At 39.2% G+C, this 15931-nt stretch overlaps 1 protein-coding gene across 1 annotated transcript in view; it reads right to left on the bottom strand.

Moving 5' to 3' along the window:
* The window catches only part of LOC149204349 (uncharacterized), a 525276-nt gene that overhangs the window by 133746 nt on the left and 375599 nt on the right, over positions 1-15931 (bottom strand). Inside the window, exons 10-12 of the mRNA XM_089394693.1 lie at positions 9838-10118; positions 9606-9675; positions 9389-9484 (exon numbers count right to left, since the gene is read on the bottom strand). Of these exons, the coding sequence (XP_089250819.1) occupies positions 9389-9484; positions 9606-9675; positions 9838-10118 (447 nt within the window). The remainder of the gene's footprint in view (positions 1-9388; positions 9485-9605; positions 9676-9837; positions 10119-15931) is intronic.

Here is a 15931-nt window from a genome sequence, read left to right as displayed (position 1 = left end):
TGGCTTTGGCATGTGCAAGTGTCTCCAAGCTTAATAAGGGGGTTAACCAAGGACCTTATTAGGTGGTTTCAAACTTTAAAGGGGGTGACATGTCTATGGTAAATCCATCAAGTGGTAGGTGGTATGTGATATAGTGATGGAGCAGAGTGGGAATCGGGGAAGAATCCAGGCCACATGTCATGGTACAAGGGTATCTATAATGAGGGAAGCCCACACTTGGGTATATGAGTGTAGGAGGGAGCAAATCGTGGCACATGAGTTATCCAGCCTTTGTTATTCCACCCTTTTTCATATGTCTTTTTACTTTTGATTGATTTTTCTTCAAAATTGTTCGGGGTTCCAGGGGATGACAGCATGATGTGTAGGATATAGCAGTAGGTACCCCCTTTAAGATGGGGCATTTCATTTCCCACCAGGGGTCGAAACAATCATGGGTTCCTTAATGTGGAGGCGGCTCATCTAGGGCCCATAGGAACCAGGGTGATAGCCATGAATAAGGGGTAGAGCTCATGTTTAGCTTTTGCCCATGTATGTCCCGACCATCTTATGCATTTTGTGGTACATTTCTTGTTGAGAGTAGCCAAATTATGCGTTTTCTTCTCTTTTTAGATGCATCAACCTCTAAGGCATGGTTCCAGGCCCGACCCAAGGTGGGGACAAGGAGAAGGGAAGGCTAACCCTATGTGGACCTAGTGAACACATGTGGACCTGGATGGGAAAAGTGATGAATGGGGTTAGAATGAGCGAAAGGGAGTGATGTATATGGTGTTGGGAAGCGGGACCATGCAACCAAAATCAAGATTTCCCATGTAGTGCCAACCCTAAAGCTAATGGCCAGTAAAGGAGATCTCACGGGACTAGGATACAAGGGTAACCACCAAATCGAGCAGAGGAGACAAGAGTACAGACCTAGCCCACTCTTTTCGCCGAATCCCCCCACCAATCCATGCCCAAAAGTGTCCATGATAAGTAAGGAAAATTACTCAAGAGTCAACTATACAAATGAAAAGCCATATCTTCGAGGTCAAGAAGCCCACCTTCAAACATACGATCATAACAAATGGGCAAGGGACCACATGGCTGGCTCAGGTGGCAGAGATAATGGCACATTGAACTATCTAGTGGCTGCAAGGTGGTGGGTAACAAGCAGCAAGCCGAGTTTGTGGGTAGAAGGCCGAAGTTCTGGGCAACAATAGGAGGCCGAAATTCAGCCTGTTCTTGGGAAGTTTGACCACAGTTAACTGAGGTTATTTGTGGGCAGTTTGACCAAGCTTGACCTGCTTTTTGTTGTTGGTCAATTTGACTTTATCTTACTAGAAAAATCAGATTGTATCACTTCTTGCATTGGATAGTTTCTCTTAGACAAGGTTGTTGGGTATTTCCCTAGTTAGGGTTTTCCCTGGGTAAATTTTGTGGCTTTTGTTTGGCTGTCTCTTCATGATCCTACTGTCATTATTGTTTTTATTGTTGAAGATTTTCTATGTATAATTAGTTAATGATGTATGTGACACAAGATGCATTAATGAAGGGAAGTAATTATCAAACTAGGAAATCATGAAAAATCAACATGGTATTAGAGCATGGTTTGAAAGAGCAATGTTGAAGAAGCCAACTTGTTTGAAGTTATCCTCTAAGGCTTAAAGATCATCCTAATGAAGAGAAACCCTAGTCCAAAACTCTATTTGCAAGAAGGACGAAGTGTATCCCAAAAGGAGGCTAAAATCTACTAGATCTAAGCAAAGCTTTTCTTTTTGTCTATTCGAGTTTACGTATGACTGTGCAAGAGGGCCGAAAGACCTCACAACTAGGCCACATTCCTACAAGAGAACAAAAAAGGCCTCAGTCCAAGCATCAAAGGCCAAAGAGCCTCAGAAGGTGGCCAAAAGTAGTCCAAAATGCCTTAGTAAGTGAAAAATCCAACGAAGTTGTCTTCAGTGTAAGAAGTTTGCTAAAGTCTATTTGCAAAGGATGTTTAAATAAGTATGATTTGATGCTTCCTTGAATTACAATTCTTAGAATGTGAAAACTAATTATAGGCCTAGTTGAAAAGTCTAAAAGCTTTTCTTTAGAACTATTGCAAATCTCTAGTTCGATGAAGAAAGGAAGTGATCTCAATATGCTTTCTCCTTGAAAGGATGTAAAACCATTCTCTCAAGATATTACAAGGTGTATCTTACCTCAATCTCAAGTGCAAACAAGTTTGAAAATGCAAACTCAAGTCCAAAATGTGCCATTTGTCATAAAGCAGAATCACGATGTTGATTTCTACTTGCAAGTCAAGGGTAGTATAGTAGAGCCTAGCTTAAACATGGGTTCTCTTTTGGGTCTGTTTGGGCAGACTTAAAATTTTATGTTAAAATTTTGTTCATGAAGCTATTTAGAGGCAAATGGAGCATTCCTTGACTGACTAATAACATCACTTGGAGGCATGAGACTCCATGGCACATTCTTCTAGTTTGGATAAACTGTCACCATCTATATTGACTACAGCAAGAAAAGTTGCACATGACAAATTTGATGATCTTATTTGTCAACCTTATAAGACCTAAGAGGTATAAGGATTTTTTTTTTTGGGCATATTGTTATCCTAGTACTTGTGTACTATAGGAAGATGTTGTAAGGTCACTGCCTCACAACCAATGCATGTACACCAGTGGTTTTGTAGCATATAAGTCGTCTTAGTAATTCAAGAAGTAATGACATCATCACAATATTAAATTCAGATTATGGTTCAAAGTTTGATAAGGCCTAAAGATAAGATAGAGCCTGCAAAGGGGGATGGACCAAATGTGTCGAGATTGTTTGAATTGAAGTTTTTGTACGGACCTAAGTAGGGATATTTCCTTTAGTCACATTATACTGGAAGATAATGTTGTTGTAGAAATCTAAGCCTCTAATGCCATATACCTTGTACTACTATGGAAATATCTTGTATGACTAAGTAAGGGCTCTTGTCAAGTATGCAAAAGATGCCTTGCATATGCTGCTAGTATTGCACTATTGAGGTTATGATTGTATTGGCTAAGGTAGATTGTTCATGCTAGAGTGCCCTTGCTTGGTCCTTGATGTTACAAATTGAATCAAAGGAGAAAGGGTTCTTCACCTATAAAGCAACAAATTCCAATTAGCACATGACAAAGTTTGTAAGTCCTAGCGCTTGATGGCTTGGATAAGAAAGCCCTAGGGTTTGTGGATAAAACCCTAGAGCTAGACCTAGATTGATGTTTTTGCTAGAAGAAGAAACCCTAGCTCATGCAAGGAAATAAAGAAAAGCAAAATGTTGATGATGAGTTTGCAAATGGATGCAAGAAGGCAAGGATCAAGGGGGAGTTGCCAAATCCCTCTAATCCTCGAAACAAAAAGATAAGTACTCTATATCCTTCTTTCTTGATTACTATTGCTTTATTATTAGTTAGCCTCTTGTCTTTGTTTCTTTTGTTGGGTTATAATCGTCTCTTCCATGACCTCCTAGTGAGGGTTGTAGGTACATCATAAAGGTTGCCAAGGCTCTAGTAGTAAATGAAACAATTGGGAAGATCGAAGAAAAGTTTGCAACATGAGGATTCTCCCAGAGTGATTTGTGTTCAAATCATACCAAATGATAAGAAGAGCTCCTAGTTCAAAGGGAGCAGTAATACCAACAAGTTTGAAAGATGCCATGATGAAGGAAATTGTGCCAAGACCTAAAAGGAAGTTAGTGATGACTCCCAAGTGGATCTAAAAGATCTAGCATGCAACATAGAGAAGTACAAAGCAAGATTCAAGATGGTTCTCTCAGAAAGAAGGGGAGGACGATGAGGAAATGTTTGCTCCAATTGTTAAGTACACTTCTATTAGAACTATTATTTATGTTGCCTCTATTTTGAGTTGAAAATTTCCTCAGGTTGATGTGAAGATTGCTTTCCTCAATGGAGTAATTGAGGAAGAACAAGTGTACATAAAGCTACCTTAGGGCTTTGAGGTACAAGAGAGGAAATATCATGTCTGCAAACTGAAGAAAGCTTTGTACAGACCCCGGGCATGATATTCTTGGATGAATGGATATATGATGAGTCTTGGTTGATCTTGTTATCATATGACTTGTTTCTGGCGAGAGCAGAAGGACTCATGTGACAGAGGGAGCAACAGTAGCAGGAGGATTTGCCTTCGTGAGAGGGAGCATTGATGTTATAACATCAAGGGGCGGAGAATCTCCCTAAGTCATGGGTTTTGACTGAGAACCATGGGATATGGCTGGGGAGATCGACCAAATGAGCAACAAGGCTCGGAATGCTCCCCCGGTCAGGAGTGGCCTGACCAAATTGCCATGGGTTTTGGCTAGTGGGTTGAGTGAGTGCCTTACAGCATCGAGCAAGTATTTTTACCATTCAATGACATGTGACGACATATGGGAATGGTAAATGGGCTTGGGTTTCACCAAGGGTCAGGTGGGATACCTGACATGACTTCAAGTGACGACTTGGTAGACTAGTGACCCAAGGACTACTGGGTGACTAGTTCCTCTATTTGATGTTGATGTGGGATACTTTCCATGTGGTTCTGGTATAGAATATGAGGTGGATGGATTCATCAACATAGCTGAGGTCATTCAACCTTTTTCCTGCGATAGAGAAATTTTTCAACAAGAGATCAATTGAAAAGGTCAAAGTGAATACCTCCCTAGCTAAGAGGGAGTGTTGAATTTTTGAAGCTATGGTCAATATTCATCATTTGAATTAGCCCTCAAAATTAAAAGAAAGAAAAATATAATAATGAATTCAAGACAACTCTACAATAGGGAAATAAATTTTTTGAAATTGAAAATTTCATCCCCACAAGTACAAGTCGGCCTTCCCTAAGGCCTACCTATTCGAGCTCATTAGTTCACTATATAAAGGCAATTTGTCCTCGTCATCTTGGAACCAATTCAGATCACCCATTCAAATGTATATTCTTCTGTTCATTCATGTGAACGAGAAAGAGAGACAATAGACCAAAGTTTGACCTTTTACCTAATCTATCTGACTTTTGTTGATTTCACACGTGGGCAGCCAACAGAGTCTCTGACAGCAGACCGAGTTTGTGGGAAGCAAGATGAATCTCTATGCAGAAGTAGGAGGTCAAAATTGGGCCTATTCTTGGGAAGTTTGACCATAGCTGACTAAGGCTATTTGTGGGCAGTTTGACCAAGCTTGACTTGGTTTTTGTTGTTGATCAATTCGACTTTATTTCACTAGAAAAATCAGATTGTATCTCTTGTTGTATTGGATAATTCTCTAAGAAAAGGTTGCGAGGTTTTTCCCTAGTTAGGGTTTTCCCAAGGTAAAATTTGTCTTGTGTTTGGCTCTCTTCACGATCCTACTGTCATTGTTTTTACTATTGAAGATTTTTTATGTATAATTGCTTAATGATGTATCTGACACAAGATGATTAATGAAGAAATGATTGGAAGTAATTATCAGATTAGGAAATCATGAAAATTCAACATGAAGAACTCACCCTTGGTCGACTCTTCATGAAGAAAATCCAGGTCTTCTTGGAGAAGTAGCCAAGAAAAGTGACAGTACTCATATCCACTCAATGATACCGAAGACATAGGACCACACACATCAAAATGAACCAAGTCAAGTATCCCTACTACCCTACTATCACTGCTTGGAAAAACAACCTTGGTGTACTTTCCCAAAGCACATTGTTGATTGGAGTAGAGCAGGAAGAATTTTGCACTTGCCTAGGTGCCAAGGCATGTAGAAAATCAGAGATCAGTCACTTACCCAGAGTTATTTTAATAATTAAATTATTTCCTAAATGTTGACTTAGGAAAAATTAAAAAGTACTAAGTCAACAAGAAATTAGATCTTGGCCATTGATCTTGGAAGCTCAAGAGGAAATCTTAGCCCTTGGATGCTTCTAGAAGGCCAAAGTCAAGTTATAAAAAGGAGATAAGGGCAGAAGTGAGGTAGATCGATTTGGCATCAGCAAGTGTTCTAGTGCTCAGATTAGGAAACTCATTTTTCAGCGAGTTTAGCTTAGCCTTCAACAAAAGTTCAATAACCAAGTTGAAGAGAGAGAGGGTCATACAACCAGGGCGTGAAATCAATAGCAAGCTGAAGTCTTTCTAGGGCATAAAGGTGGCCATACAACTTAGTCGTATCGTACGGACCAACCATACAAGCCGTATAGCTACGCCATATAGGCTGCGACACTTCTAGGGGAAAAATCAGGAAGCGCATAGAGAAAGGCTTTTTCACCCAGCTATAAAACTTCCCGAAGAATTTTCTATGCAATAAAGAAGAAAACAAAATTGCAGGTTTTCCTCAGAGTTGAGGTTTCGTGGGTATATTTGGTGTCTGGTACTTTTATGTGTGCGTTTTGTCTTTAGATTTAATTTTCGTTGTGCAGGCTATGGTTAGATACAGTGTTCCACCAAGTTTCCAAGACGTGGGGACGGGGGAGCGGGGAAACACACGAGTGGCCTATGCAAAAGCTACCCACCAATTTTTAGGAAACATGGGGGGATGTCAGGGTCTTTAACACAAGGGACCCCAACAAAAATAGTAAAATACTAAAAAATTATAAATATAACACTGAAATTTTATAATTTAACGTCATTATCATTATATAATACTTACATCATGAAGGATAAATCAATGAATCATATAATTGAAACAAATTTAAAACGAAAAGCATGATACAATCATACATGTAACTGTAACATTGTACAATGAAAATAAAAATTTAAACCATATTGAAGTTCCAACTGTGAATACTAAATATTGAACTAAAAATCAAGTTTGACACATCAAGGTTCAAATTTTTATAGAGTCAAGTCTAGCATATCATATATTATGATTCAAAACAAATTAAAGCCTACAACTGAAGTCTAAAACAAAAAAACAGATAACATAAGAACATATCAAATGACAAATGAACATAATTGCTCAAGGCAATGCCTCTTAGCCTCTGCATCTAGCTATTGCATGAATAAATCAGGATCAACCATGTCACCATCTGAATCAGAATCACTTGCATTCTCAAACATGCTAAGTGGAACACCAACTAACCTAATCTACGTCTCATCAAGTCCCTCCTCCATACCTACCTATGCATCATCCTCTGGATCAACATCCCATCTTGTTGTTGGTCCCTTCAAATACTCAGGTGTCTTCCTATAATCAAGACATGGCACTCTCCCAGGCCTTTCAACATACCATTTTGGTTTTAATGCATATGCTACCATGTGCAAAGGTGTGTTCATGCGATCCCACCTACGTTGAATGATGGGTTGAATCTGGGATGTATAGAACTCTAATGAGGGCTCCCTCTACTAAATGGTTGCCTTCACACCACCCAACATGCTATCAAAGGCCTCATAGATTTCTCGAGGAATAGGAGCATTTGAATCATTGTAACAAATGACCTCCACAATAGGGGCCAAGAATAACACCAAATAAGAACAATCTACCCACCGACCATTGTCCAACACCTAGAGCTTGACCTTCTTCCCCAAGTCTGTCTTTGATTCTGACTACGATTTTTTTTGGAAACGTAGGAAACGTTTCCTTTTTTGGGAGGAAATGACCCCCGTTCGAGTTTCCTTGCGTTTCCTTTTTTTGGGGACATGGGGAAACATCCCCACGTCCCCGAAGCGCAAGGAAGCACAGGAACGCGTTCCCCAGGTGAGAGGATGTGTCCCCTTGGAACACTGGTTAGACACTCAATTGTGTTTGCATTTTAAAATTTTATATCTACATTTTTTGTTTGTATTTTTTAGTACAAAATTTAGATAAGTGCATATCAAATTTTTGGGTGTAAGAAAATCTAACATGGTATCAAAGTTGTAGCCTCTGATTGAAGCCAAAATACAGGGCTTTCTTCTCAAGAGCAAGTTCAACGTTCAAACAGAGAAGTATGACTAGTTCGACTTGGCAATCAGGGTCTCTAGATAGATATGGTGTACCAAGGGCTATGTTTTGAGGACAGATTAGAGGGTATGTCCAACTACTATCCATGAAGAGAAAGGATTGTCGTGGTTCTTGAGAAGCAGGGTGTTTGGGAGTTTGTGGACAATGTCCCATCTCTGCCCACAGATCCTCAGCAGTTGGCTCAACACAACAAGAAAGATGCCAAGGTCGGGAGAATCCTGTTGGAGGGAGTCAAAGACCACATCATTCCCCACTTGGCCAAAAAGAAGACAACCAAGGCAATGTGGAGAGCCATTGTCAGTCTCAATCATAGTACCAGTGAGACCAAAAAAATGATGTTGGAAGATAAACTAAGGACTATCAGAATAACCAAGTTAGGCACTAGTATCTTACCTCACCAAGTTCACCCAAGTAAGACGAATTGGTAGGAGTCAACAAAACAACTTTAAATACACCGTTGTTGCGTTCTGCGCTAATGGGTTTCACCAAACCCTAGGAGTCTTTTGCGAATGGAGTATGTGCTAGGGAGAAGCTTTTGGATTGGGAGTGACTGGACCGATATTTTCCAAGAAGAGCTTTGAAGGAATACATTCCTAGGGTCGCGTGCCAAGATGAAGAATGAGGAAAACTTTGCCCTAGCTGGCAAGGGTGGCAAGTCAAAGGGCAAGAAGGGTAGTGGAGGGAGTGAGTCGATCTCCAAGGGTGAGAAAAGGAAGAAGAAGGATCTTAGCAAGATCAATTTTTTTCATGCCATCAATTTGGGCACTTTGCTACTAAGTGCACTAATCGGAATAAGGGGTCCAAGAGGGACCAAGTAGCGGCCTCTGCTTAGATCAATGACTTTTCATCCAGCTTTGAGAAGGAGTTATCTCTCATCGCTTGCATGGAACGTTCAATGGGTACTAGTGTTTGGTACATTGACAGCAGAGCTTCCTGTCATATGACGGGAAACAAAGACTATTTTTGCAAGTTGACAGAGAAGAACATGAAGTTTCACATAGAGTTGGGAGACGATGGAAGGTACCAAGAAAAAGGACTTGGTACAGTCAGATTTGAGAGGGAGTTAGGAAAACCCCTATTTCTCAAAGATGTGCCTTATGTTCGTGGGCTCAAGAAAAACTTCATCTCACTTTCAGTTTGGAGGATAAGGGGTACGAGGTGACCTTCAGAGAGGTAAAGGTCTACATCAGATCCACGAATTCCAAAGTAGCCAAGCAGATTGGGGTTAAACAAAAGAGCCTGTTTAGGTTACAGTTTGTCACAACTGCAACACTTATGAGCAGAGGGGGCCGTGACTCAGGAAGGGAGCTAGGCGAGTTATGGCATAGGTGCATGGAACATCTGTAGCATGGTGTGTTCACCTGGCAAGTATCATGATATTTGGATTTACAGTTAATCCAAAATCTCTTACTATAAAACATTACTCCTATTCTGTTTTCTAACAAAATATAGTATTAAAAAGAAGAATTTAGAGAATCATGTACCAGTTCAGCGATATAGTCAGCAGATGGACCAATGATAGAAGAGGCAAGATCTTTCCCACTGATGTTAAAGATATTTTGTTCCCGGGCAGCATAAACCTGCCATAGATCATTAAGGATCAAGATCTATCAGTCACATAACACTCCAAACTCATATGCTTCTATTTGGACACATATTTTTAAAATTTAAACTACAAACAAAATGAGGGCAATATGGAACCTTTGTTATAATTACACGGTCTGCCTCCTTGAATGCTAGTGCAAACTCTTCCAATAATGCTGCTAGACGGCTGCAGTACACAATCCAAGTACAGAGTTGCAATTGAAAGTGAAGAAAAATACGCTACAAGATCTTGTAAAAAATAAGAGTGAATTTTCAAATTGATTGTAGAAGAATCGACATATCCCAGTTTTTTCTCAACTAAAAGTAAGTTTTATACTGGTTGTTAAACCTGTAAGTATGGGGTTGAAACACAACCCAGAGAGCTCGATGAACAAATCTCTGACGAGCTGCCTGGAGAACTGCCTGGACTTCAGTTGGATGATGAGCATAGTCATCATATACGTCACAATTTTCAGTCTTACCAATAAATTCAAAGCGCCTACAAATGCCAGTGAAGTTTTCTAAATATTTACATGTAGCCTCGACAACTTCTTGTGTTGTTCTCAGCTGGTATCTGACATCATAACCATTAGTTTGTCCTGCACTGAGTGCAGCAACTAAAGTAATAACCTGTGCAATAAAAATCCAAATCCACAATAATAAATTTTTATGTCCATGTAGAAATCAAAGTCTCCAAAGCTTTTCTTTCTATGTATATACCTTCCTATTAAGAACATAAATCGGAAAATTTTCCACTGCTGCATTTGCATTTCAAGTACAAGGAATAATAGATTCATAATCAATACATAGGAAATTAAAATCACACGAACATTTCATCGCTGTAAATTACTATAGTTAGGGGGCTTGGACTGTTTTAAAGGTATTTAAATTTAAGTTAAAATAAATACGAACACTAGGAAAACATTTCCAAGTTTGTGTACGAAAAATGTGTTAAAAATATCAGAAATCCAACAACCCTTCTTTGGGCACATTAGCATCAAGATCACTCCCTTTGGAATTTCAATGCCAATTTTGACATTAGCACTTGCATCCATCAGTTGGCAGCAGTAAGGACCACTTTGATTTTCATGGCATATCAGTTAGAAGCATATTTCCAAGGACGACATTCATCAGCCCATCATCATCTTCAGTTAAAATTCCAGTTTGGTTACATGCATGTCACTGTTGAGACTTCTAGGGGACATGCTAGAAACAATTTCCTTCCATAAATAACTACTTCCAATGATTCAGTTAGCATTTAATTTCACATATAATTCATTCAATATTATTAAACAGTTATAGAGAAGAAAATTCAACTATTAAGCATGAAAGAGCAGTAAAATAACAATCAGACAAGAGACATAGAAATTAGGCCTGAGAGCAGGGGAAAACCCAGAAAATTCTTTCCTTATGAGAGAGAGTTCCAAATTCATCAGTACATCAGAAATAACCATAGCAAGATAATAGCCAAACCAGTAACCAAGAACAAGATAAGTGCCAAGCCAATGTCCAAGCTCTCATTCATATTTTCAGTCTCCTTCTGCTCCCAACTTCACTGGATCAGAGATAGACAATACAAGTTCGATGTCCCCAATGAGGAGAGATGATCTCCTTTATATAGCCTTCAAGTGGGGGGTCGAAAGGGTGCTTCTTAGGGGCCTAGACAACCTAAACAAAATGAGGCCGATTTGAAATACTAGGAGGAAAAATAAAATTCAAATTTTGCATTTTTCCACATGATGAAAATACCGACTATGTCTACAATATTTCCAACATTCCCTCTTAGCCAAGGAGGTACTTTTCATTCTCTTTCAAGATCAGTCTCCCCAACCAATCTATAGGTCTCCTAACCCATAAGCCTAAGGGATCACAAGTACAAGTCTCTCTCTATGTCAAGATTAACTCCCCAACCAATCCATAGGTTTCTCGGCTCACAGCCTAAGGGAGAGATCATCAATCTCATCATAAGATACATAGCATCCAACACATCACACAAGCCACAACCCCATGGCATCCAGGTCAATGCCCTACTGACCAGTGGAATCAATCAGTGAGGCCAAACCAATCATATGCACAGGGTACATCTAACTGACCATAAACAAGGTCTCCTAGCCTAAAATCTAAGGGAGGAATCCCTATCTCAATTATATACATAAGGTACATCTCCCCAATTACAAGGTCTCCTGGCCCACAACATGAGGAAGGGAACTCATCCTTCCCAACCAAACCATAGGTCTCCTGGCCCACAACCTAGGGAAGGGAACTCAAGATCAATCTCCCTGACCAAACCACAGGTCTCCCAATCAAGACCTAAGGGAGCGATCACAAATTCAATGCCTCAGAACCAAGCTCCCCGATCGAACTCATTGATCGCGCCACACACAGCCTAAGGGAGTGACATTCTTCCCAACCAATCCATAGGTCTCCTGGTCGCAGCCTAAGGAAGATTCAAGATGCTATATAATCAATGTTCCCTCTCCAAGAGCCATTCCAGTCTTCTCACATAAACATCAACAACCAGCTCAATATCAAAAAAGTAGCCATGGTGGACTTTTGCACTTTATCAAACATTTCAACAAACAACAACATCCAACTATTCATTCATCTTCAGTTGGGTCTTCTCATAGAAGTAAACATCAGCAACCATGGTCGAATCCAGCAAACAACAAGTGGCTTCTCACAAAAGCAAACATCAACAACCTGCTTTTCAGTAGAAAACTGTGTGATGGTTGAATCCATCAGACAATAAATGGCTTCTCACAGAAGCAGGAATTAAGAATAATATTAGTAACAATGGTTGAATCCAGCAAATAACAAGTGGCTTCTCATAGAAGCAAGCATCATCAACAATGGTCGAAATCAGATAAGAAGTGCCTTCTCACAGAAGTAAGCAACCTGCACATCGACAGACATGTATACCATAATCGATTTCAACACAAGGTCTAATACATAAGAAAATAGCTTATGAAGCTAGACCACTTCACAAATCAGCTACATTTCCAGCTATAACTGTGCTGCATGCAGTAGGTACATCCACGTTATTCAATGTTAAAATTGGAAACTAGGGCCAAATTCCACCTTGGGACAGCTCATTTGATGGAGATGATGATTGCATTAAATTCCTCTTTTCGAGAGGACCAAAATTGATATAAAGATCATCCAATTTGGACAAGCAGAAGCGTGTTTTTGAATTTATGTCCACACGTGCAAATTGTTCAGGTCAGCCACATCATCATGTAGGCTCATGAAGCCCAATGGACGTGACTATTCACCCTCAACGACTTGTATAAATACAAGTGCCCTCTCACCTCATTTGGCATCATCATCACACGCATTTATTCTCTCTCCTTCTCTCATTGGTTCGTACAACTATTGGGAAGATCTTCTCTCTCTCACACATGTGGCAAAAGGACGAATTTTCTAGGCAAATTGCTACAGCGAATTTCAGGACTGTTGCAGGAGTTTGACCAACGTTGACCGAGCACTTTGACTCATCCTTTGACTGTGATTTTTATGGGAAAAATCCATTTTTTGCAGGTCGTATAGTTTGGCACAGGAATCGAGAATTTCTGGGCACTTTGATTGCAAGGCTGACTGCAGGGTTGACCGCACCGCTGATTGCAGGGTTGACCGCAAACCTGACCAAGTTTGATCGCAGTTTTCAGGACTATTTTGGCTTGACTTTGACCACCTTATCAGGTCGAGTTTGACTAGGTATGACCAAGCTCCAAAGAGGAAGATTTGTTGTTGCATTGACCATCTTTGACTTTCTAGTTAGGGTTGAATTTGACTGCAGTTGACTGCAGATTTGACAGGGTTGTTTTGACTTGGATTTGGCAAGTCAACTTTGACCTTTTGTACTCTCTCTCTGCTGAACATTTTGATATAATAATAAGAAGAATTGATCAAAGGGTTTTCCCCACATTGGGGTTTTTCCCTGGCATCCGCCAAATCTGGTGTCCTCTTGTCTTGGCTTGTCTTCTGCATTTTATTTTATGTTCTATCTACAATTACTGTCAATGTGATTTATGGTTAATGTGATTGCTATTGGAAAACTAAATTGAAATTGTCATTGGGCTGCTAAAGGAACATTGAAGTAATTGTGCTAAGCATAGAACATACCATTGTTAACTAAAATTAACAATTAATCCAACACAACTCTCAGAATATAGCAATTTCATGCATCATGTGGTTCAATGAGCCAATTAGAGGGATTCATAAAATCAATAGTAGAGTTACACAACTTCTTCAAATTTTCCCCAAGCAAGAGTCCATGGACTCACGGTCCACTATGCCACGACCTCAGTAGGGGTTTCATCAGGCTCATACTTTCAATCTTTCAATCAACTCCCTCTTACACGAGATGAAGAGGACCTCAGTCTTTGTCAAAAACACATCATCAATACATAGCAGAAAAGTCACGGGCTCTTTTTCAATAGATTTGGATTAGCATCAATCTTCAAGACTTCAAGCCATCTTCACAACTAACTTATTTACATCATGGATCAAAACATGCTACAATCGAGTTGATCTTGTCTACTCCCTCTAAGTTCAACGCCCATCCAATCATGAGTCTTCTTGTCACTTTGTTCTTCCATCTATTTCCAACGATTTGCCAAACCTTGGCAATCTTCATCATGTACTTGCAATCCTTGCTAGGAGGCCAAGGAAGAACGAATATAGCCAAGCAAGATATACAAAGACAAGAGACTCATAATGAGACAATAATAGAAACAGTCAAGAAATTACTTATCTCTCGAGAATATGTCAACTCCCTCTTGATCTTAGTCTTCTTGGGTCCAGACAAGCTTGTTCAACTCATCAAGGAGTTAATCTTGTCCTCGTCATCATCAAGGAGTCCACATCACCAAGGAGTCCATATCATCATTGAAGAGTTGACCTTGTCCACATCATCATCATCATCAAGGATTCCACATCATCAAGAAGTTCATATTAAGAAGTTCACATCATCAAGAAATTCATCATCAACATCAAAGAGCCCACATCATTAAGAAGTTCATTATCAACATCAAAGAGTACACATCATCAAGAAGTTCATTATCAACATCAAAGAGTCCACATCATCAAGAATCAAGAAACCCACATCATCAAGGGGTATACAACATCATAGTTTCCACATTATCCACATCATTAAGGAGATACGGTTTCTTCTTTCAGGCAATCATAAGCATTAGGTTTTCTTCTCCAAACCCTACCTAGGATTTACAAACCATAAACAATCCAATGTCAGTAATAATTAAAACAACAAAAGAAACAAAAAATACTTATCCTTTGAGATCATGACAACTCCCACTTGGTCTTAAATCTTCTTGAATCCAACTAGCAAATCAACCTCATCATCAAGATGTCAAATCTCCTAGGAGTTAGGGTTTTAACTTCAAACCCTAATCAAGCTAGGGTTTATCAACCCACTCATCCTTGCAATCATTTTTCAACTTCATCATTCTAGGTATCAGACATAGAGAATTGTCCATACGCCCTAGGACATTCCTATTCAAATCCTTACTAGATTCAAAATATTTCAATCTTTCAGACCCTAGGATTCTCAAGAAATTTCAAATCTATCAGTAATAAATTTGATCAAACTTTAGGTTTTGAAGAGGAGCTTTATTCTTTTATCATATCTTGTTATCCTTGCATTTGATATGCAATGTTCCTTAAATCAAGAAATTCACAATTGTAACAGCGACACTAGTCCATGTAATGAATTCCATCATTCAGGTCTAGGCTTATTTATGCCAGTATATAGGACTTCTTCCATAGAACTTTAAGCAACATCCGAGGAATTTCAAAGCAGTGTTCTGAAATTATTTTACAAATTTGCAACTGAGCCACCCATCATTGTTTGATTACTCTATATACCATTAGACTTTAATACAATTTATGTCATTTTTCATAATAGCATAGAAAGAATCAAATCAGCTTTCTTGTAGAGGTCAGCCTTCTTTAAGAGTATTTTTTCCTTCTTATATATATATATATATAGATATAACGAGAACATCAAATTTAAGAAACCTTCCTCGGATTCAGTAGAGAGATAGACTTTAGATCATTTCAATATCCTTCCAAGGTCCTTGACTTCTTTACATGATTCCTCAAATCTTAAGGACCTCATAGACGACCACGGGAAGAGGGAGGAGGCTCGATGGAGTACTTGCCTCAGAGAGCTTGTGAATTAATCACCTTTAGATTTCAACAGATGCTTATGCACAATGATATTGAACAAGCCTCACCTTTTCTATTATTCTCAGAGATTACTAGACTCGTTACAGAAATTCGAGTCACAGATTTCACATAAATGATGTCAGCATACTTTCAATTCTTTAATTCCCTCAAGTTTGGATCTTTTATAATTCAACTTACAGGGATAAGATTTGCCTTGGTCTTCTTCAAAATTATATGATAATTCAAAGCTAGGATCA

Source organism: Pinus tabuliformis, chromosome 1_2, assembly GCF_031772625.1.
Source record: "Pinus tabuliformis cultivar Carrire ecotype Pingquan chromosome 1_2, CPIR1, whole genome shotgun sequence".
Classification (NCBI taxonomy): Eukaryota; Viridiplantae; Streptophyta; class Pinopsida; order Pinales; family Pinaceae; genus Pinus; species Pinus tabuliformis.
This window is presented reverse-complemented; position numbering and strand designations above follow the sequence as displayed.